This window comes from Lepidochelys kempii, chromosome 2, assembly GCF_965140265.1.
Source record: "Lepidochelys kempii isolate rLepKem1 chromosome 2, rLepKem1.hap2, whole genome shotgun sequence".
NCBI classification, from domain to species: domain Eukaryota; kingdom Metazoa; phylum Chordata; order Testudines; family Cheloniidae; genus Lepidochelys; species Lepidochelys kempii.
The window spans coordinates 56927265-56951464 of record NC_133257.1 but is presented as its reverse complement, the minus strand read 5'-3'; the positions used below and the strand labels follow the sequence as shown (position 1 = coordinate 56951464).

Genomic DNA, 24200 nt, shown 5'->3' with positions numbered 1-24200 from the left:
TTATATCATTAAGTAACTATGTTGAATCACATTCAGGCATAGCTAAAATTAAAGTAGGGAACATTAAAAGTTTGTAAATCTTTATAATTTGAACTGGGGAATCAAACTGATTTGGATATGGTGTTCTTCTATAGAAACAAGACCTTTCTTACCTTCTCTAATTCCAGTCAAGTTAGAAAATGGACAAAAAGAATGGCTAAACCAATATTCAACAGCATTACCAGGGCAATCATGACTGAGTTAGGACCCTGAAAATACAATAAAATGGGTTTCGATTACATTTTTTTAAAATGGAAAAAATCATGCAAGCCTGAACATAATGCATGTTTCTAAATGAAGTCACAACAGGGAAATATATATCATGACCTTGTCTTGACCTTTTAAAACCTGCCTCTGAAAGATTAATCACCCCTAAAGGTACAGACTCTACTCCTGATAAACAAAACATTTAAACTCATTATTTCTGGCATTCAGCTGTGCTAAATATCATGTGTGTGAGAAATGCAATGGATGCTGTAAATGCAGGTGAAATTAAATGTGGTATCATATTGGTTTAATCAAGTTGGGATTAAGTTGTTTTTCTGGGAACTGTGATTGTCCAAAGAAAACAAAATAGTGCAAGACAAAATCGATGCCAGTTTTTTAAAACAAAACTTGAACTTCAGTAGTAGTAAAAAAAAGATGATAGTACAGCACCTCTTCCCTACTTCAGGCCTCTTCATAGACTCCAACCTCTTTTAAAGTAGAAAATATAACTGTGTTATGTAAAATAATACACCCTGGCCCTGGCAGTACTCTCACTGGAATTTCCTCTTTCCCTTCCCTCCGCAGGTAGTTTGGCTAATAAAAAAGAGATGATAGAGATCCCCCAGAAATCTTTTATAAATATTTAAACTGTAATTTTAACAGTTGCAGAATTACAGGCCTGTTCCTGCTCCTGTAGACACTGATGGCAAAATTCCCTTACTTTATAAATGGAGAGAGTCAATTTCATAAAGAAATGTAAAAGTCAAAACAACCCCTGCCTCCCAAGCGAAATCTAAATTTTGTTAAACAGCTGACTCTTAATCTTTGTATAATTTCTTCATTTTTACATGAAATAGATGACCAAAGATTCTGATTAGCCTTCTGATGTATACTGCTGCTTTTTAACAGTGCCCAGAAAGATATCATTTGTACAGATTCTCACTTATGAATAGTTTGGAATATATATTTAACAGATGAGATGCCTCTGTTCTTGGGTTCGCCTTTTAAAATTTTTGACATATTTACTCAGACTTACATGTGATTAACTTTTAAAAAAATGCATACTCCACTGCTAGTAAAAAAACAAAGAAAACCACACCCCTTATAAAATTCATTCCTATGGAAAACACAAATGATCCATGCGAAAAGGCAAGATCTGAGCAGGGCAAGATTGTTGGACCTGTTGATGGGACTATCACTTTTAAGATCACAAGAGGGATAACCAGATTTAATTAAATATTAAACAAGAATTTATTGACTTACTGCAAACGTCATCTATTGTAAAATTCCGCTAGATTTAATGGCTATGATTGACATCAGCCATACAATCCCTGGAATGATACAGGTTGAGAACTGTTTGCTAGAATACCATAATGGCAAAGCCTGTCTTAAATGAACAGTATTTGTGCTAATATCACATCAAATAGTATTAAAAATGGTTTAGAGATGATTACAGGCAAACACTTACTACCAGGCCTCGAGCTTACTACTGTGAGTAGTTTCATTCAAGACAATGAAAACAGTGTGTACAGTGATGAGCAGTAGGCCTGGTAATGAGTGTTTTCAAGGACTGGGCTCATAGTACTCTCACAATAGAATCCACTACAGATGGTAGCTGCAGGGGACTTTAGTCTTGGAGAAATGGAGTTAACAATTAACAGACACCAGGCTTGCCAACTGCCGTGAATTTATTGTGAGAGACATGATTTCTAAGTAAAATTAAGCCTCACTCATGACAGAACTCTCAAAGCTCAGGATTTTTTTTTTTCAGTCCCAGGTGGCAGCACTCCGGCTGTCAACCCTGGGTGGCTGCTTCCCTGCCAGCTTGGGAAGAGGGAGAGGTGACCCCACTGCAGGCCTCCTAGGCCTGGGGAGGGTGAAGAACCCGAAGAAGAGCACAGGTGAGGCTGGGAGAGCTGAATTATGGCATGGGGGCTGCAGAGCAGGGCTGATGGGGTAGGTGGGCTGTATTGATGATGGGTTTGGAGCAGATGGTGTGAGTGCTAGGAGGGTGAACTGAGACCGCTGGGGGTCGATGGGGTAGGGGGGCTGAACTAAGGGGGGTTGAGTGGGGAGAAAACTGAGGGCAGTGGGGTCGATGAGGGAGGGAGGGAGGGTTGGGTGGGGAGAGAACTGATGGAGGCCTGGAGGACAGGATTAATTACTGGCAGGAGAGGGGCAGATGTGGGGGTGAGAGCTCCTGCAGCAGGGGCCAAAATCACCTTATCCAATACATGTGGGAGAGTGGGCAACACTAATTGTCACATGCACACACCCTGGGGATGGGAAATTCAAAAATCAAGGGACTGACCTAAAAAAACGCAATACAATCTTTTTGTGTCTCATGATTTTTGATCTCTTGAAGTTGTCAATATGGAGACACTCCCATATCGATAGTGCCACTGCTTGCTGAGACGCAAAGAGGCTGTCAAACGAATGGAGAGGCCCTTGGAGAGGGGAGGAGGCGCATCAACTGTACTGGGCCTATCTGCACAATGGCACTGACAGATGTGAGATACCTGGTGTGATGGCCCAGCTTGTATAGTTAGCTTTTGAAAAGTGAGCTCACGGCCAGGAACAAGTGAAGGACTTTCTGCACAAATCACAGCTAACAAACAAATAAGACCAGGAGAAAAGAGACAAAACTAGCGTAAGATTGAAACTTTAAAGTTAATATCCGGAGGCAAGATTTTCAGAAGCGGCTAATGATTTTGAGTGCCTCAGTTTTGACACTTCTTAATGACCTAAGTTTGAGGGAGTGGTTACCTAGAACTTTCTGAAAATTAGACCCGTTAAGGCAGTGGTGGGCAATCTGTGGTCCTCAGGCCGCATGCAGCCCATCAGGGTAATCTGCCTGCAGGCCGTGAGACAGTTTGTTTACATTCACTGTCTGCAGGCACAGCTGCCTGCAGCTCCCATGGGCCAGGAATGGTGAACCGGGAGCTGCAGGCGCCCATGCCTGCAGATGGTCAATGTAAACAAACTGTCTCACGGCCTGCAGGCAGATTCCCTGATGGGCCACAGGTTACCCACCACTGCTTTAACATGTCTCAAATTGGTGCACACTAAGTATGTCTACACTGCAATTTAAGGCGACATTGCAGCTTATATAAGCATTCCCATGCTAGGTTTAACCACTACAGTACAGATATGGTGGCATGGGCTTCAGCCTGGGCTAGGAGCCCCTGTATAAGTCCCCTGGGGACCCTAGATACATACTTGTGTTTCTGTTCTGTGCTGGGGTACGTGCTGCTGTGTCTTCACTACTATCAAAAGCTAGTGTGGGTCTGGCTGCCTGTATTACACATTCAACTGCAGTGCAGATGTACCCTAAATGAGCTAGAGTCTTCCTGCTTAAGCAGAATTACTGCCTTTTTATGATCCCATTAACTAGCAGTATTTCCGTTAAGTAGTACCAACGGGGCTAAATCTGGTCTCTGGGAGATGCCCCCATTTATGTAGTTTTGCCAGTTAAATGCAACCTGCATAAGTACAGTGCTCTGCATGACAACAAATTGTTAGAACAGTGGTTCTCAACCCAAGGTACGTGTATCTGTGGGGGTACTCAGAGGTCTTCCAGGTGGTAATCAACTCATCTAGGTATTTGCCTAGTTTTACAACAGGCTACATATAAAACATTAGCGAAGTCAGTACAAACTAAAATTTCATACAGACAAATGATTTGTTTATTCTGCTCTATTTACTGTACACTGAAATGTAAGTACAATATTGATATTCCAATCTATTTATTTTGTAATTATATGGTAAAAATGAGAAAGTAAGCACCTATTCAGTAATAGTGTGCTGTGACACTTCTGTATTTTTATGTCTGATTTTGTAAACAAACAGCTTTTAACTGAGGTGAAACTTGGGCTACGCAAGATAATCAGACTCCTAAATGGGGTACAGTATGGAAAGATGGAGAATCACTGAGCTAGAGGGCCACACCCTAGAGCCTTTGCTGAATTTTCACAAGTGTCTGGTGGAGTATGTCTTCATGGCAGTTAACCCCTACCTCGGTGTTGCCCCTAACCCCCACTTCTAGCCCCCGTCCACATACACAAATCTTTGACCCATCTGAGGCTGTATGATAAAGCCTGACGCTCAGGTCGGTAACCTGGCTGCTTTGCAGTGAGGATGCAGGCTAAACCACTGAATTGCTGATAGTCTCCAGTGCCTTCCTACAATTCAAGTCCCCACAAGGAGTACCAACAGGGCTAAATTACTAAATCATTATCTCACCATTTGCTGGCAAAGAATCAGAGTGGCCCAGCTTACTGCAGCATAAGGAACCATAGGAGATACCCCCAGAAGTCCTAGTGCCATGCATGGGTGAGTGCAGCAGCTGGTAACTCAGGTAGGACTTTGCAGTGTGGATCCTCACACCCAGACTAGATTTACGTGGGTGCCAATCATCCAAGTTAACTCTGAAGTGAAGATATATCCTTCTGTAGCAGAGTGTGTGTTAAAAATGACTAAGGGTTTGCGATATTGTCTACTGAAAATTCCCCACAGGAAACAATGGGTCCCATGGATGTTTTTGAATCAGATTCACTTTCATTTCACTTCACAGAGATGGGGACTCATCCCTCCTGCCACAAACTGGCCTTTAGATTATCATAGGAGAGGCTGCTATTATAACTACTCTGGATGCTTACATCTGCATGGTTCAGTGCACCACAGCCCTACGGGGATCCCTTTCTACGGCAAACTTGTTTGAAACAAATACGACTTGCAAACTCAAAAAGGCCAAGGTTCATACACTTATGAGACCCTTCCTACTAATGCACTTTTCTGTTTGCAGAAGGACAGAGAACCATACGATACACTTCACTGTTAGGATACATTCCTCCAGCAAGGAAGGATGGTTATGGTTAAGGCACTGACTTGGACTCAGGAGAGGTGGGTTCACTTCCTGGCTTTACTGCAGACTTCCTGTGTGACCTTGGCCACATCACTCAGTCTCTCTGTGTTTCAGTTCCCCATCTGTAAAATGTGAACAATACCTCTATTCCCTTTGTCTATTTGGTCTGTAAGCTCTTTGGGTTTCAGACTAGCTCTTACTACATGTTCATTGGGTCTCTAGCATGCTGGAGCTTGTAGATGCTTCAGTAATATGGGCCTGGATTTTCAAAGGATTGAAATTCAGTTGGAGCTGGGTGCCAACTCCTTTGAAAATTCTAGCCATAAATAATAATATTGGTTTATGTGGACTAGTGAAAGCCTGGCCTTGTTAAATCAATGAGAGCTTTGTCACTAATTTCAGTGGAGCCAGGATTTCCTTCATTACCTATCATACATCCTGAACTGCATTCTACATGGTATGAGAGCTCCAAGACCGACAGTTTTTGGTTGAATAGCAAGTTGGGGCTGTAGTTCAAACAGCAACAGAATAAGATATCAGGTTCCAGAACCCTGCCTGGAGATGGAGGGCTATTCTATTGATGCATCTATCACCCAGATGAAGTGGGTATCATTAGCTCCTACTAAGGAGAATAAAAGGTAGAGAACCTCTAAAGTAAGAGAGGGGTAGGATATGAGACAAGGCATCCTTCCTAGAAAGAAGCAGCTGATGAGGAAGCGGAGGTTAAGGATTAGGTTTACTAATACTGAGTAAAGAATGAAGAGATGGTGATGTTGGGGCACCAACCCATGCTGAGTTGACACAAACAGGGACTCACCCCATTCACAGCAGTGAATTTATTTTGTTTTCTCTTTTGATAACAAGAATTGTGAAAGTGGAGTTTTTTGATGTTCCAAAAATGTTCAGTCTTAGAGTTTTGTTGTATGCAAAGCATGACCCCAGTTTTTAGACACATGCTATGAGTGTTAAATGCTTTAAGGTAAAGCACCAAAGATAAGTCCTTAATACCCTGCAGGAGCTTAAAATAGCAAAAGGCAAAATTAGTCTGTGCTGTGCAGGATTGACTAGAACAGGTGCAATAAAGAAGCTGCAACAGCAAAGTTTTAGTCCTGCATCAAACTGTCCTTTCATCTTTTCAGTAGCAGGAAAGAGAACATCTTTTCCCTTAGGTAAGAGAACCCTATGTAATTAATTTTGAGGTAGAAGATGGCACGACTGTTCAGGGAAATAACTAAGAGATATAAAGACTAGTCCTGCAATCCATTTGCATTAGGAATGGCCATTGACTTTGCTGGGAATTCTAGGCATAGAAGTTTACAGGATCAGTGCCAGAGCTCTGTATTTTCAACAGGGACATTAGATTGTATGATTGATGGATGTCAAGTGCACATTAAGAGGAGACTATACCCCATATCACTTGATATTCTGCACATTGTGATGCCCTTAGATTTAGGTAAAACGGAACTAAGTATTGTGGTTTAATACCAGTTACTCTCAAAATAGTCTTTTACGGTATAATAGAGCCATGCCCCTTCTTCCAATACTACCTTATTTAAGCCAATATGCAAACAATTTGGCAGAAGAACATGAGTGCATAGGATAAAACACCATCTGCTCATCTTTTTGATCACAATTCAAATCTCATCTGATTTATCTCCAGTGATTTTTCAGGTTTAGTTCAGTGGATGGGTAACTGTGACTTGCTGACAAATCTCTGTTCAGGAAAGACTCAGAGCAGAGGGAATCAGGGAAAATCACATCTGAGGTTGAAATGGGGATGGTGAAAACTTTGGAGAAAAATGCACAAGCAGCATTAAAAACAATTCTGTACCAACACACACCCTTGTTCTGGTAGACTGTTGGAGTACCTCTTGTTGCTTTACTCCTGTTAAAGTTTTAAAAAATGCAAATCGGTAGAGAATTTACCCTGTCTCTGACACACATCACCACATATCTTGGAAAAGTTTCAGAGTAGCAGCCGTGTTAGTCTGTATTCGCAAAAAGAAAAGGAGTACTTGTGGCACCTTAGAGACTAACCAATTTATTTGAGCATGAGCTTTCGTGAGCTACAGCTCACTTCATCGGATGCATACCGTGGAAACTGCAGCAGACATTGTATACACACAGAGATCATGAAACAATACCTCCTCCCACCCCACTGTCCTGCTGGTAATAGCTTATCAAACTTTTCCACGGTATGCATCCGATGAAGTGAGCTGTAGCTCACGAAAGCTCATGCTCAAATAAATTGGTTAGTCTCTAAGGTGCCACAAGTCCTCCTTTTCTTTTTGCGGATATCTTGGAAAAGTCAGCTACACATACACACACACTTGTAGAAAATATAGTTTTAAAGACATACAGCAAAATGCCTTCACATGGGGAATAAACTCCCACACCCTAATTTCCTTTCTCTCATACACTCACCACACTGAGGTTATCAAGACTAATGCAATTAAGCTACCCCAGTAGAGGCAGAGGGACAGATCCCAGGCTATCACATCGATAAATAAATGTCTGCTGTGTGATATTCTCTTATTACCCTCTCCACCTTTTGGGCATGGCTACACTGCATGCTTTTTTCAGTAGTGTGTCGTGTAGGTACATATGGAGCCCCCACAACACAGGTATTAATAGCAATAGACTGTGAGGCATAGCTTAGGTTAGTAAAAACATGCCTGAAGGGTGTGGGTATGTATGTGCGTACTTTTCCAAGTCATGCCTCTCTCTCGACACTGCTAAAAACAGCAGTGTAGGGTCCCTGCTGCTGGAGCCTTTCCTCACCTTTTGCTGACATGTGTACTTAGAACCGGCAGTGTGTATGCTTTTCACTGCAGCATGTAGCTACACGTACACTGCATGCCACTGCCAGTTGCGTGTAGTGAAGACATAGCCTTCCTGATCATTGGCTAGTGGTGTGTTTGTGTCTGTGCCCTGGCCTGATTGTCAGAGAAGGTGGAGGGATACATTTCTGATCTAGAGAGACTCCAGCTAGTCAGTAAAGTTAGGAGCTCCCTCAGGTCCCAATAATGATTTGGTTTGGAAGGAATGGTGGAAAAGATGAGAAAAAATTGGCCTGATAGATGCTGCCTAAGCAGGTGCAACTTCACTTGCTTATATCAGGGCTGAACAGAAAACTCAAATTTCAGGCTGAGATTCTGTCCCTTCATCTTTGGACCCTCTTTCCCCTTCCCAGGCCTGACAACTTCATGGTAGTGTACGTCTGACCCATCCACATATGTCAGGCTCCCAGGGTCAAAGGCCAATATCAGCTGCAAAATAGATTAAAAGGCCAGAAGGAAACATTGTGATACTGTAGTCTGACCTCCTACATAACACATGCCACAGGACTTCTCTGAATTAATTCCTGTTTGAACTAGATCATATCCTTCAGAAAAATATCTAATCTTGATTAAAAATTTCCAGTGATGGAGAATCCATTACATCCCACAGTAATGTTGTTCCAATAGTTAATTGCCATCACTGTTAATTTTTTTTGCCTTACTTCTAGTCTGAATTTGTCTAGTTTCAAATTTCAGCCATTGGATCATGTTATACTTTTGTCTGCTAAACTGAAGAACCCTGTATTTCTGTCCCCTGTGTAGGTACTTAATCAAATCACCCCTTAGCCTTCTCTCTGTTAAGCTAAGTAGATTTAGCTCCTTGAGTCTCTCTCTATAATGCATGTTTTCTCATGGCTCTTCTCTGAGCCCTCTCCAAGTTTTTAACATCCTTCTTAGAGCGTGGACACCAGAACTAGACATAGCATTCCAGTGGCGGTTGCATCAGTGCCCTATTTATATATTCAAGGATTGCATTTGCCTCTTGGTCACAGCATTGCTCTTGGAGCGCATGTTCAGCTGATTATCCACTATGATGGACAAATCTCTTTCAGAGTTGCCGCTTCCCAGGACAGAGTCCCTCATCTGGTAAGTATGGATGGACTACCTTTTCCCCCAGATGTAGGGCTTGACGTTTGGCTGCATTGACACACGCATTGTTTGCTTCAGTCTAGCTTACCCAGCAACCCAGATTAATTTCTCAATGACGTGTCCTCTTCATTATCTACCAATCCACCAAACTTTATGATTTTATGTTTTCTGTCACGTCACTGATGACAACAGTAAATAAGTATAGGGCCAAGAATCAATTCTTGTGGGACCCTAGTAGAAACACACCCACTTGATGATTCCTTGTTCATCATTACATTTTTGAGACCAATAAATTAACCAGGTTTTAATCCATTTAACGTGTGCCATGTTTATTTTCTATCATTCTACTTTTAGTCAAAATGTTATGCAATACCAAGTCAAATGCCTTACAGAACTCTAAGTATATTAATTGCATCATCACTATTACCTTTATCAATCACATCTGTAATCCCCTCAAAAAAAATATCTAGTTAGTTTGACAGGATCTGTTTTCCATCCACCTATGTTGATTGGCATTTATTATATTACCCTCTTTTAATTCTTTATTAATCGAGTACTATATCAGCCAGACCATTATTTTGCCTCAGATTGATATTAAGATCATGGGCATATAATTATCCAGGTCATTCTGTTCACCCTTTCAAAATACTGGCACAACATTCGCTTTCTTCTAGGCCTCTGGAACTTCCCCAGTGTTCCAAGCCTTACTGAAAATCAATATTAATAGATCAGAGAGCTCTTTGGCCAGCTCTTTTAAAACTTGGATGCCAGTTATCTGTGTCTGCCGATTTTAAAAAGTATACTTTACTAGCTGCTGTTTAAAATCCTCCTGACATTCCGTTGGAATGGAAATTATTTTATCATGATATAATATGAATATATGTGTAGGGCTGTCAAGCAATAAAAAAAAATAATTGTGGTTAATCGTGCGATTAAAAAAGTTTATCGCCATTAATCACGCAATTAATCGCGCTGTTAAACAATAATAGAATACCACTTATTTAAATATTTCTGGATGTTTTCTACATTTTCAAATATATTGATTTCAATTACAACACAGGATACAAAGTGTACAGTGCTCATTTTATATTTATTTTTGATTACAAATATTTGCATGATAAACAAAATAAATAGTATTTTTCAACTCATCTAATACAAGTACTGTAGTGCAATCTCTTTATCATGAAAGTTGAACTTACAAGTGTAGAATTATGTACAAAAAACCCCTGCATTCAAAAATAAAACAATGTAACACTTTAGAGCCTAAGTCCAGTCAGTCCTACTTCTTCTTCAGCCAATTGCTCAGACAAACAAGTTTATTTACATTTGCAGAAGATGATGATGCTTGCTTCTTGTTTACAATGTCACCTGACAGTGAGAACAGGCGTTTGCATGGCACTATTGTAGCCGGCGTCGCAAGATATTTACATACCAGATGTGCTAAAGATTCATATGTCCCTTGATTCTTCAACCACCATTCCAAAGAACATGGCGTCCATGCCGATGATGGGTTCTGCTCGATAATGATCCAAAGCAGTGCAGACTGACGCATGTTCATTTTCATCATCTGAGTCAGATGTAACTAGCAGGTTTACTTGTGGCACCTTAGAGACTAACCAATTTATTTGAGCATGAGCTTTCGTGAGCTACAGCTCACTTCATCGGTGAAGCTCATGCTCAAATAAATTGGTTAGTCTCTAAGGTGCCACAAGTACTCCTTTTCTTTTTGCGAATACAGATTAACACGGCTGTTACTCTGAAACCTAGCAGAAGGTTGATTTCCATTTTTGGTGGTTCAGGTTCTGTAGTTTCCGCATCAGAGTATTGCTCTTTTAAGACTCCAGAAAGCATGCTCCACACCTCATCCCTCTCAGATTTTGGGAGGATCTTCAGATTCTTAAATCTTGGTTCGAGTGCTGTTGCTATCTTTAGAAATTTCACACTGGTATCTTCTTTGCATTTTGTCAGATTTGCAGTGAAAGTGTCTTAAAACGAACATGTGCTGGGTCATCATCCGAGACTGCTATAACATGAAATATATGGCAGAATACGGGTAAAACAGAGCAGGAGACATACAATTCTCCCCCAAGGAGTTCAATCACAAATTTAATTAACACACTGTTTTAACGAGCGTCATCAGCATGGAAGCATGTCCTCTGGAACGATGGCTGAATCATGAAGAGGCATATGAATCTTTCGTTCATTTGGCATGTAAATGATGCCGGCTACAACAATGGCATGCGAACATCAGGTGACACTGTAATTAAGAAGTGCGTAGCATTATCTCTGTAAATGTAAACAAACTTGTTTCTCTTAGCGATTGGCTGAACAAGAAGGACTGAGTGGACTTGTAGGCTCTAAAGTTTTACATTGTTTTGTTTTTGAGTGCAGTTATGTAAAAAAACCCTACATTTGTAAGTTGCACTTTCATGATAAAGAGATTGCACTATGGTACTTGCACGAGGTGAATTGAAAAATACTATTTCTTTTATCATTTTTACAGAGCAAATATTTGCAATGTAAGATAATATAAAGTGAGCACTGTACACTTTGTATTCTGTGTCGTAACTGAAAGATATATTTTAAAATGTAGAAAAACATCCAAAAATATTTAATATTTTTAGTTAATTGCATGAGTTAACTGTGATTAATCGACAGCCCTAATCATCTGGCTTTTTTCAAATACAAAACAAATGTTTATTGAATGCTTTTTCTTTTTTGGCATTATTATTGACAGTTGTACCTTTCAACTGTCTAGTAATGGAATATCTAGGCACAATGGTCTAAAACCACAATTTCAGTCTTCACTTTCAATTTTATGAAATTAATCCAACTAGAATTTCTGTTAAAAAATAAAGAAGAAAATTAAATTTTCCATAGCAGTGTAAGAACTGAGCATTATAAAACTTTAAAGTACTTGTTTTGGGAGTTTATTTAGATCGTTTAGTGGACTTTAAGATCCCTCACTGACTTTGGATCAGGTTTTTAATATATTTATATATGAAATTTTAGAATTTTCTGTATTTACCGAGCTGAAAAACCTGAGGGACAGCTGGGGAACCATTGAAAGACTTGCCAGAAACAGACATGAGCGGAGTAGCTTCGTCAGTGCCCTAAACGCCAGAGGTGTAATAGGAACATGATGATGATAACTAAAAGTATATCTGCACAGCAACTAGTCACCTGTGGCTGGCCTGTGCTAGCCGACTAACTCATGGGGCTTGGGTTGCGGGACTGTTTCATTGCTGTGTAGATCTCTGGGCTCGGGCTAGAGCCCAGGCTCTGGAACTCCATGGAGTGGAAGGGTCCCAGATTCCAGGCTCCAGACTGAGCTCAGAAGTCTACACAACAAAGAAACAGCCCCGCAACGTGAGCCCCATAAGCCCGAGTCGGCTGGCATGGACCAGCTGCAGGTTTTTCTTTGCAGTGTAGACGTACCCTAAGAGGCTGAAATATCACCTCTGTAGCTGATATTTAATGAGAATCTGTAATCAGGACTTTATTAGAGTCTTATTGCATCACTGGGTATTTAAGGCCTGTTTGATACACTGACATTTTAGCCCCAAACATTCATATCAATCTAAAGGGTAACCCTTAGCTCTAGGGAGTTACATGGGTGATGAAGATGATCTGTTATGCTGATTCTGAAGCAGAAATGATAAACACACACGTGCCTGATGTGATACTATATATAATTTTTTTTAATGGTTGCGCAGTAATTAATTGTTAACTATTCAGCAGCAGCCATCTGAATTTGGAAATTACCTTTCTCAGGGCAAGCAAATAATCATCCCTGTGCTGATAATGTTTATATGCAGGTTTACAGCAAAGCTACATGGAAGTTATAAACTTTTCAATGACAGTCTTCAGTAAATCCCACTGGCACTTTAACAATTAATGGGGAAAAAATGTTTGTTACACTCATAAAATTGGATTTTTGGAAGATCCTGCATAATTTTTTGGGTAAACATTTAGAAATTGTTAGATTCTGGGATCAATCTAGCAGTGTAACCAAAATATCCAATAAGGGAAACATATTGGTTTGAGGTGAACACACGAAAAAACACCAAAACATTTGTGTGTGTAAGGATCTTGCTGTTACATAAATACACAAGAATTTATTCTATGAACTGCCACTATCGGTATTCTGGCTACTATCTGTCCCTTCCATATTTTTAAGAAAGGCAACAGTGAGGTAAAGAACTTCAGTTCCTTACTCCAGTTTTACTCATTGGGTGTTATCCAGCAGTCCATACAGAGATGAAACTGCTATGGAAGTCAGTGAGTTTTGCCTGGACTTAGACTGCAAAGCTGAAATGCAGCAGGCAGAGCAGCACTGAAGGGGAAGGGGCTGCCAGTAGTACTTACCGAATGGATTTCCACTTCTGCTGAAGAATGGGACTCATTATTAGCGGGATTCTTTGGTGCAGCAAGTTCAGGTTTCTTTACTTTTGTATCAGATTTGCTTTCTTTGGCATCTGGATTAGTCACAGATCTGGCAGGACTTGGCTTCTGTGGAGTTGGTATCCGTGTGAGTGCTGAAGGTGATGGGTTGACATCTTCATCCTCCTCCCTGAGCTCATGTGGAAGCAGCGTTGGATTCATTTTTACGTAGTAGCCATGGTAATGACCATGCAGCTCCCCATTCTCTGTGCTGATGGGATTGTGGTGGGCTGAAAACTTTGGCTGATGTTTCACCGCTATCTCCTCCTTTGCGGGTACTTTTGAATACAGAGGCTTGTTGACCACAGCTGTTACAGTCTCACTAGCTAAACTCTTTTTTTCTTGAGTGAGTCTTGCCTTTGAGCTGGAGTTTTGCCTTTTCAGTTGTTTGGTAGGGGAGGGCTCAGATGGAAGAGGAGAACTGTGCTTTGGGCTTGCTTCAGGTGTCCCAGGGGGTGTAGTGCCTTTTCGATAAAAATGAGGAGACTCTTTGGGGGAAGGTGTTTTTTCTTGAACCTTTTCTTCAGGGTTTTCTTTTACCTCCACGTTTTCTTGAAATCTTTGTTTGATATAATCAGGGCCTGAAAAATAGTATAACAAAATCTTATCTCATTAAAACAAGAATAGGGCCTGGTGGCAAATCTGCCACGCTGTGGGTATGGAGCTGGGCTGAAGCTGAAATAAAGAGGGAAAATAAAAACTCATTCAGTTTTGGACTTCATATTATAATGCATTTGCTAATTAAAGTTGCGGCACCTTTTCCTCTGTGCTTGGCAATAATTTGGGCTTTTCACTATTGGTTTGATCACGTTGCCTTCAACCTTGCAAAGGGACATAGAAAATACAGTAGATTGTCTCCAAATGAGACCATTGAAATCAATGGGAATTAAGTGCCTAAATACCTTTCTGAATCTCACCCCCAAGTGGCTAACTTTTTATTTGTCTCATGCATACACCTACCATTTTCTCCTCTAATAGCTGATTTTTGTCTGTCTACCATACATGGTCCTCATCACAATGATACCTGATTGTTATTTTGGTTGTTACATACTTAGGAGGCAATCTCTCTCCTTATGCCTTAATAGCCTGTAGAAGACTGAGCTTGAATCTTTTATAAGTTTTCTGGTTTGAATTTATGAGTGGGTATTTGTGTGAGGGATTGCACTGTCTCTGTCTTTGGGTATGTCTTCATGGCAGAGTAGACCTTGGCTCTTATTCAGAAATTTCACCTAGCTCCCCTTGCATTCCCTCCCTCCCCTTATCTGAGTTTAGTGGTGCTTTCTAATCCTTTACAATAATAACATCTTGTAAAGAATATTGTAACTTGTTGCTGCTGGAATCTGAGAATTAGTTTGCCACTAAAAGGCTGTGTCCCTGTGCAACAGAAACTCAGTGAAGGAAGGACTTCCTAACACACAAATACAAATTGATGGTCTCTCTTCCTCTTAAAGTTTTAATACTGATCTGTAGTAAGGTCTTATTAGTTTGTCATTATTTGTACAAAATATATTTCATTACATTTACAATATCGTCTTCAAGGGTTCAAAAATCATGACAATGTTTTAATAGTAATGAGATTTTTTAAAAAAAGCTAATTGTTTTCTTTGCCCTCTTGTTAGCCCTTAGGACATACTCTAGTCACATTTCCAAGCTTTTCTCCACAACCACGAAGTCTAGAAATATACTTTAAAAAACAAACAAAACAACAAAAAAAGAGCAGAGATTGTCACATAATTGCTTGATTCCAGAAGCTGACTTTAAGGAAACACCAACTATCACAAAAATCACAAGAGTTGGCAGTATTTCATTTAGCAATATTCTATGATGTATTATTCACAGCTAGTTAAAGCTGAAATGTAATTGAAAAACTAATAAAGTACACTCTGTAATGCTGGAGCTTGGTTTCTTTTTATTGCCTTTGTTCACTAAGAGCAACATTCTGCTTCGTCTTTTACACAGCTTTGAAGTAAAAGGGGAGAGTGTAAGGGGCTTAAAAAGGAGGGACTGGCAAAATTGTAGTCTCTGAACTCCAGGGAGCACAGGGACTTCTCCATCCCTATTCCCTTGGGATACAGAGAACCTTAAGGAGGCAGAGAGAAGATGGGGCCAAGGCCACGGCCCTGCTCCTGCCTCCTCATCAGCCTGGAAGAGGGGCTAAAGCTGGAGCAGGAGGGCAGGGTGCACCCCATACAGATATGTAGCCTGTCTTTGTGCATTAGGGTGGATAGGGATGAATTTAGTCTCCCTGAAGCATGATTCCTCCTGCTGTTTCCTAGGAGCAGCATGTCTCCTCAGTTCAGGGCTTTTATGCTTCACAGACAGGATCTGAACCCTTATCACTAAATATCCAAAATTCACCATCTGGCAGTGACTCTCCCAATCTCATTAGTGTAATTTAATAAGCATGTGTTGTATTTTTTTATATTTATTTCTATATCTTCAGAGGTATAATGAAAAATTAATCCTATTTTTTTTTGCCAGCTATAAAGGCAATTCCTCTCTTCAAAAAAGGTAATTAGTACAAATGACTCATTTTGGATGATAGAAAAATCCTGGCCTAATCAAGTCTCTGCCTGTCTCTCTCACTTGGAAAAAAGGAGTGTTTATTATGATACAGTGTTTTCACTGTGAACCAGTTCATCTTCTGGTCCAGCTGTGCATGCTAACACATAAACCAAGTAACAGTTTGATGGTTTAATAATTAAAATGGCATGACAATATATTATTTTTGAATTACTTATTCCGCTAGTGTAATAGTACACTTTCAGTTGCTCTTAAAATTGAATACACTACATCCTGATCTCTTGGGATTTTTACTTCTATTCCTGTGTGACCTTGGGTAAGTCACAACTTTTCTTTGCCTCAGTTTGTTCGCCTGTCAAAAGAGATAATTTAGTGGGCGCAACTGACTCACCTGCTTGAAAACATCTCTCTTGTTCTGGAGCTATTCCCTGTTTTAAAATGGGAAATCCTGTTAGCACCAGTAAAATCTTTCCAACTGGGCACCCTTAAATACGTCTATGAATGTGCTCCCTCTTAGGAGTTACTGCCTGAAGCTTAACTCATTAGGGCTAGGGATCATGGGTTCTCAATCTGGTGAATATGAACAGGTTTCCAGAAAAGAGGGTTTTTCTATATGATTAAATGGAGAGGTGGGTATCCCAGCATGCAAAATGTTGAGAGCCCCAGGCCAAACAGTGACAGTTGAGCTGGGTCATGCAGCATTTGGAGTCCAGATGACTAAGTCAGATGCCTATTAGGTCTGTAGGTAACAACATGCTGTATAAGAAGCTCTACCAACTTTTTGAAGGGTGAAATGTGCATCCTCCCCTATTAGACCAACTCCACTTGCTGGTGTTGAAGGAAGTGGGTCTGGGGCTCTGCTCTCAGCCCACCCCTTTTAGCTCCCCTCTGGAAGCTAGCCATACCGACAGGGCTAACGAACCCTCTACTCCTAACGTGGCTGGCTCCCTGCACAAGATAGGCTCCTTGTGTCCTTCTTCTCTACTTGCATTCCTACGCAGGCCCAGCCACAATCCTTAATATTTTGTAAGTGGTTTGGGTGGGAGGTCTACAAAACTACGAAATAGTATTATCATTACATACTGTATGCAGAAATGCTGGTTTGAGAGTCATCTGGCATTACCTAAGTGACTAATTGGATAATAATAATAATTGGAATAATGGTGATTAAAATATAAAGATCCATGTACAGTTTACTCTAGAGACTAGTTTTGAACTGTGTTTGCTCTTCGGTAGAGAAGGGAATCTAAAGCATGGCAAACAAAACACACCTGTATGTACAGTAAACATTGTTCAGTCTTTCCTTCTGTAAAGACTTATATTAAATTTAAAAAATATTTAAAGGTCTTGTTAAAAGAGAAGCACTTTACAAATAATTTTCTAGAAAAAAGGCACCACTTTAAAACCTGGAGAAACCTAGCGTGGAAAAATTAAAATGGTGCAATTTTATGTAAGCAGGGTTTTGTAGACAAAGAAAAGATGGCAACTCTCTATACAGAATCTAATGTCATTCAAAGTATAGTACACGATGACAGTACATAATTCGATTTCAGAGTATTTCAGTGGTAATTATCAAGCATACACGTATTCCTTTCTTTTAAACTGGAGTGCATAATTATGTAACATCCCCTAACCTATTTTATTTCCATATAACTGATTTACTACTAATAATGATAGTTGCTTTTGGACTCAGTAGATTTAATTCCTAGGTAATGAATGACATTTCTGTTCATTTTAATGATAGTAAGTGTAGTTATATTGTGTTAAGGCTAAATTCTTCCCTGAGATTTCTACGCAATGCTCCCAGAATTTGGTTCCAATCCTCACCCCAAACTGCCAGAGGTGTAATGATGACATTATCAGATCCACTGCTCACTGAAGTCAGTGCAGTGCCTAAGTGAAGGATTTATTGCTAATATTTGTATTACATCCATGTTTTAAGTGCACAACCAAGATTGGTGCCCCACTGTGCTAAGCAGTGGACGTATCCATAGTAAGAGAGAGACTGAAGAGCTTACAATCCTATTAGATAAGACAGAAAAAGGGCAGCAAAAGGAAATATCAAATCCCCATTTTACAAATGAGGAACTGAGGCACAAAGAGATTGTGGCCCCAGTTTAGCAAAGCACTTAAGCACATGCTGAACTGAATAGTCCCACGGAACTCAATAGTTAGTTGTCAGTTGAACTGTGCATGTGCTTAAGAGCTTTGTTGTATCATGGGATAAGTGATAGCCCAAGGTCACAAAGAGTGTCTTGGGCAGAACAGGAATTGAACTCGCATCTCCTGAATCCCAGTCCAATGTCTGAATAATTGCAAGCCCATTCTCCAACTTGGCCCTCAGAAACAACACACAGATACATTGATACGTCATACCACTGTGGATTAGTTGAGAATTACATTTAGTAATTAAAAAGTAATTACTATATTCATTCTGATCTGGAAGACAGAAATACAAAATAATGATTAGGTAAATACACAGGTCTTTACTGTGTTGTAACCTGGAACAAAGCAAGAGCACACTGGTTGTAGCGAAAGCTGAAGCTCTAGTTGTTTAAACAACTGAATGATCTTTTTTGAACAGTGTATTACAACTATTGATTGATGTTCACAGTTTTGAGGAATAAATTAGTGAAAATCCTGTGACTTTGTTATCCTGTGTGGGGATCAATGTTTTTCTGTAACACTACAGCTGCCAACAATATCTGTGCTGTCAGTGAGAATTATTTTTTACGCTACTGAATATTTATGACTTAAGTCTGACTTAAACCTGAGCTCAAAATTGTATTATTAGAAGGTCCCTATCCTGCAGGTCCCGAACATGGAGAATGCTCACAGACTTCAGCAAGACTTTCTCACGTTAGAGACTTGCAGGGTAGGACCTTTATAGGTAAGCAGTTCTCAGAAGTCAAGATGACAACTGTGGGGGAAGGAAATAAAAATAATCCTTCATCAGTCTCTTAAACTAAGTATTTCAGTGAGTCAGCACTAGGGTGAAAATAACTGTATTCAGTAAACTTTAGAAAGACAGGATTTTTTATTATTACTTCATTGTGGATGTGAGTATGTGGCGGGAGGAAGAGCTATAATTAATGTTTTATTTTAATATTTCTAAAGGTTAAATTACACGAAAAAAGAGCTTTTTCACTGCTAGGCAGCACATGTCAATGGATGGCTGTTTAGAGGTACATGTAAAATGAGTTGCTGGGGTCAGTGGACAGTTTTGTCCACATTACCACCTCCTATGGTTGTGGATTTATTTATGTTTGGTGAGATTTGCTAGCAGTATCTGTACAGGGACCAAGGACTGAATGGAACTGGAGACTAATGACTCAATCCCTCAAGGTGCTGATCTCCTTCAAGTAGTATACACCTTGCAGGATCCAGCACTCAAGTATTCTTCTCACTCCTAAAGATGGTTTCCCATTCCTGGGCATATCTGAGGGGTTTTGGTGGGGAACACTGTTGATCTAGCACCTTTCGGTGAACTCAATTGTACCAAAAAATTATTGGCAAAGTAACACAACATACTCAGTAGCATGTTCCATCTTGTTCATATAATATAAACAAACAGACTAAGTTTGCACAAGCTCTGAGCAAGTTTTGAGTAACACAGTCAAATCAGGGGTTACAGAAACAGTACTTCACTTGTACAGCATCTTTCATAATAACTGAACCTGAGAACACGGTTCATACAATTGTGTAGTTTAAAAATGAATAATAGCAGAAGGAGGGAGAAATGCATGGTCTAGGCAAAGGCTTAGAATACAATTTCAGCTGGGATTTGAAAGGAAAGGGATAGTTGATGACAGCATTCAGTGCTGTTTACAAGGAACTTGAGGTCAGAAGCTGATTTGCATTTTCAGCCTCTGACTGGTTAGTCAGTATACCCAGGATTTTTAAGTGCCAGTCAGCAGTGTGCTCAGGAAGTCATTAAACTTTACTTCTCTGGATTGGATTTTAAAATTGTCCTGGCCTGCCTGGCAAGAATATATTTTTCCTACTTGCTAGCTCTAGCATTGAGATGTCTCAGGGTCAATAGATTTGCCCAGATAGGCAAATTACAAGACAAAAAGCCACGTTATGCTACAAAGTTTGGTCAAGGCAAGTTACCTTGGTGTACAGCCAATGACCTTTGTATATTGCTTGAGTCCATGCATACCTAGGTGCGTGCTTTGGCGCTGCATTACTCATCACAAGTGCTTGTATCCATGTAAAATGTGGTGCACCCCGGGTAAGTATCCGAGCTCGTCCTGTGCTGCCATCTGACACAATGCCTTGTGGGACATTTTTGCCGTGCTTTGTGAAATACCAGTGATTCACCCAAAGATTTCTGGGAGCTGGGGTCAAATTCCTACCATGCCACTTTCTCCATTCCATAATGTTTTCCACAGCTCACAACTTTCATGCTGGTTGCAAAACTCCCACAGTCCTCCATGCCGCTTTTCAGTCTCTTTGGCAGAAGCATGGACTCTGAACAGCTCAGCACAATTCTCATGAACATTGCTAATACAGCATGCACAAGTCTCCGGTATTAGAAAAACCTGAGCAAATACTATTATAACTGGGATTGTAAAGAGGAAGACGTGGAGATGTTCAAGTGCAGAAACTGGAGGCTGACAGACTCAATGGGAAAAAATGCCAGGCTGTTGCTGGTGTTCAAGGAGCAGCTCCACACAGTGGATTTCTGCTTCTGGTCTCAAGAAATGAGCACCGATTGGTAGAATTGCAGCATAAGGTACATTTGGGATGATGAGTAGTGGCTGCAGAACTTTTGGTTGTAAAATAGCACATTTCTGGATCTGTGTGCTAAGCTCACCCAGACCTCCAGTAGGAACACCAAAATGACAGCTGCATTGTCAGTGAGAAGCAAGTGGCAATCATGCGAAGCTTGCAACGCTGGACTGGGCAATTAGCTTAGAGTTGGAAAATCCACAATGAGGGCTGTTGTCATTCTTGTGCGTAAGGCCATTAAGCATCTCCTGCTACACAGGACTGTGACCCTGGGTAATGCGAAGGACATATGGATGGATTGACAACACTGTGGTTCCTGAATTGCGGTGGGTTGGTAGATGCACCCATATCACTATTCTGGCACCAGTCTACTTTGCCACTGAATACATCAACTTCAATACCCAAGTGCTAGTGGATCACTGTGGGTGCTTCATTAATATCAATGTGGGCTGGTCAGGGGAAGGTGCATGATGCTTTCTTCTTTAAGAACACAGGACTTTTCAAAAAGCTGAAAGCAGGGACACTGATGATACTGAAATAGCAATAGCTATTCTGAGGGGCCCAGACTACCTCTTGCTCCCATGGCTCATGAAGGTTTACAGTGGTCACTTGCCCAGCACCAAAGAAAGTTTCAACTACTGGCTCAGCAGGTACAGAATGACAGTTGAATGTACTTTTGATACATTGAAGAGATACCAGTGCTGTTTACTTAGTACTTAATAAGGCAAACATGCCCCTTGTTATAGCTGCACATTGTGTACTGCAGAATATCTGTGAGGTGAAGGGGGAAAAGCTACTGCCACAGTGAAGGGGTGAGGTGGTCAGGCTGTTTGCTGAATTTCAACAGCCAAAACCCAAGGCTATTAGAAGACAACTGTGGAGCTGTGTGGGTGAGGGAGGCCTTAAAAGAACCTTTAACAGTCAGTCACGGTAATGTTGTTTGATGCTTTTATGAAATAGGGTCTCTCTTGTGTATGAGGCGGAGTCAAAGAAGGGGACAGACCGCAACAAGGCAGAGATGGCTGTCAACAGGACAGCCTAGGGAGGACCAACCACGGAGTTCTCCAATGATTGGAAAGGCTGCTGAATCCTGGATCTCTGGGGATGTAGGTCAGTAATGCTTTGCAGCATCTGAGTTTATTGCCTGAGCAAACCCATTATACCCCCGTGCACTTCCTGATGTGCCTCTGGGTCCTTTTCTCTCTCCTGCAGCAACCACTCTCTCCATTCTTGGTCCTTGTCCATGGTCATGGCCATATGTCCCCTCCAAGACCCGAGTTCATGACCTGAGGCTGTACAGGATTGGAGGATCTCGGAGAACATATCCTCTCTAGTCCTCTTCTTTCTTCTCCTGATCAGGGTCAGACATTCAAACAACATACAGAGGGCACCTCTCAAGGCCACCATGCCAGAAGTTGTTCATTGAAATAGACAGCCACACCACTAGATTTACAGTCACGAGGGAAAGCGAAAGAGAAGTCTCAAACTCCCTTCAATTACTCCCATACCCACCTTTAATGAGAAATGCTAACTGTCACTTTAACTTTGGAGCACCTTGTTACAGCACTGCTCTGCAGCTCAAACGCTAGTGAGCACGTCCTAGCTTAGTGGGGAGGGTGGGAAGGTGTTCTGTTCCTGAAGCTTTAAATACTGGAGGCCCTGCCCCGGGTTTAGGGAAAGGACAATGAATACTGGCAATATTTTCACAAGCAGTAGTGATTTTGGCTGATATCTCACTCCCAAGAGAGACAAAGGAATAGAAAACGCAGCTCTTACTGGCGTCCTGAAGCTGCCCAGGCTCATATGCTACTAGCTTGTTTATTACAATGGTGCCTGCTGAACTCATGGCAGAATAGTCCCGTAGGAAAGTCCCCAGTTGTGGTGGAAGAAACAAGGCTGTCGTCCCTAGAATCTTCAGGAGAGGACTGCAGAGTATCTCCATGAAAATTTTGTCAAGATCTCTCAAGAGGATAAAAGGAACATTTCTATCCATATAAGCAAAGTACTCTGCAAGGCCCCCTCTGCTTAGCCCAACAAGCCAAAGAATTGAAAAGCAGATGCTGAGTCTACCTCTATTTGTCTACCTGAGGAAAGGACACTGATCTGATATGGATTGTGTAATTGGACTTCCATACTAATCTTTTTGAATTTATTCCCTAACATTCTATTTTTTAATATTATACAGGTAAAGTAAGCAATCAAAAGTCAATGACTGTTTGCTAAACTTGCAGATGGGATGGGCACCATTTTTAAATGGGGAAGAATAGTGGAGAGGGAGGAGAAAAAGGGAGGGAAGGAGACGAGATTTTGGACAATGTAAAGCAAAAAACTGATAAGGAATAATACATATGCACACTTACCCAAGCTCCCTTCTCCTTCATCAGTGGGGTCATTTGTGCTTGCCTGTTGGGACTGGCTTGACTCCAGTGGAGTTACAAACAGCTCCTGGCTCACAGTAGGATTTGAGTTTCCTGCCGTGTTGCCCTCCTCCTTGCCTTTCCCAGGAAGGGTCTCTGCCTTGGGCTCCTGCGAAGTGTCCACGTTGAATGCAGGGTGCTGGTGTGGTCACTGCCAAGTATGGCAAGCAGTTTGTTGTAAAAACATGTCTGTGGGGCAGCACCAGATTTCTTGTTGCCCTCCCTCATCTTTTGGTATCCCTGGTGAAGTTCCTTTGTTTTCACACAGCACGGCTGCTCATGCCTATCGTGCCCCCATTGAAGCGTCCCCTCTGCAATCTGCAGGTCGATGTTGATATTTCTGTGGCTGCCGCATAGCTGTGCTTGCCCAGCCTCTTCTCCCCACAGTCCAAGTAGATCAAAGACTTCTTGCCTGCTCCAGGCAGAAGCACATCTAATAGCGCTCAGTGTGCATGGAGTTGGCATGGTTTTAGGTACATAACAAAGGTGAGCAGGTAGGTGTGCTTACCCAGGTGGGCAATCAGGAAAAGGCATTTCAAAACCATGTGTGTGATTTTAAAACAGGGGAGGGGAGGGGTTGGAGTGGCTGTTTTTTGTGACCGCTGGGCAGCGGAGTTCAAAATTGTGACTGGAGCGGCCACTGTTGCAAGGACAGGGGTAATGTGGGATGGCTGCCGCAGGACTGTTTGGATCAGTGCAAGTAATGAGTGTGTACACTCGCACTGTGTAGACCTAAGTAGGTAAGTCATGGCTTTGTGTTACTTGGGGAGGTGCTCTTATTGCATCAGTAATGTGGTGCTTACATTGGAGGGATACAAATTTTGGTGTAAACAAATGCACAACTAGGTTGACGCAAGTCTATGTAGATCAATCTAAATTTGTATTGCACACCAGGCCAAAGAAAAGACAGGATATGGCAAATTTTGTATAATATAAAAATGCCCAGATAATATCTAAATTTCAGAAATTATCTGGGATCCTTCCCAACCTTCTCAGATTCTCCACCAACCACCCCTGCGCCCCCACAGAACACAACTTCTCCAG

General features: G+C 41.2%; 1 protein-coding gene across 10 annotated transcripts in view; it reads right to left on the bottom strand.

The window, feature by feature from the left end:
• Positions 1 to 24200, bottom strand: part of JPH1 (junctophilin 1) — a 115664-nt gene that overhangs the window by 1716 nt on the left and 89748 nt on the right. For 3 of the 10 annotated variants that reach the window (XM_073330773.1, XM_073330775.1, XM_073330776.1), the window contains exons 4-5: positions 13408 to 14063; positions 153 to 248 (exon numbers count right to left, since the gene is read on the bottom strand). In XM_073330773.1, the coding sequence (XP_073186874.1) occupies positions 168 to 248; positions 13408 to 14063 (737 nt within the window). In that variant the 3' untranslated portion in view covers positions 153 to 167. The other 7 variants (XM_073330780.1, XM_073330782.1, XM_073330778.1 and 4 more) reach the window with 6 other exon arrangements.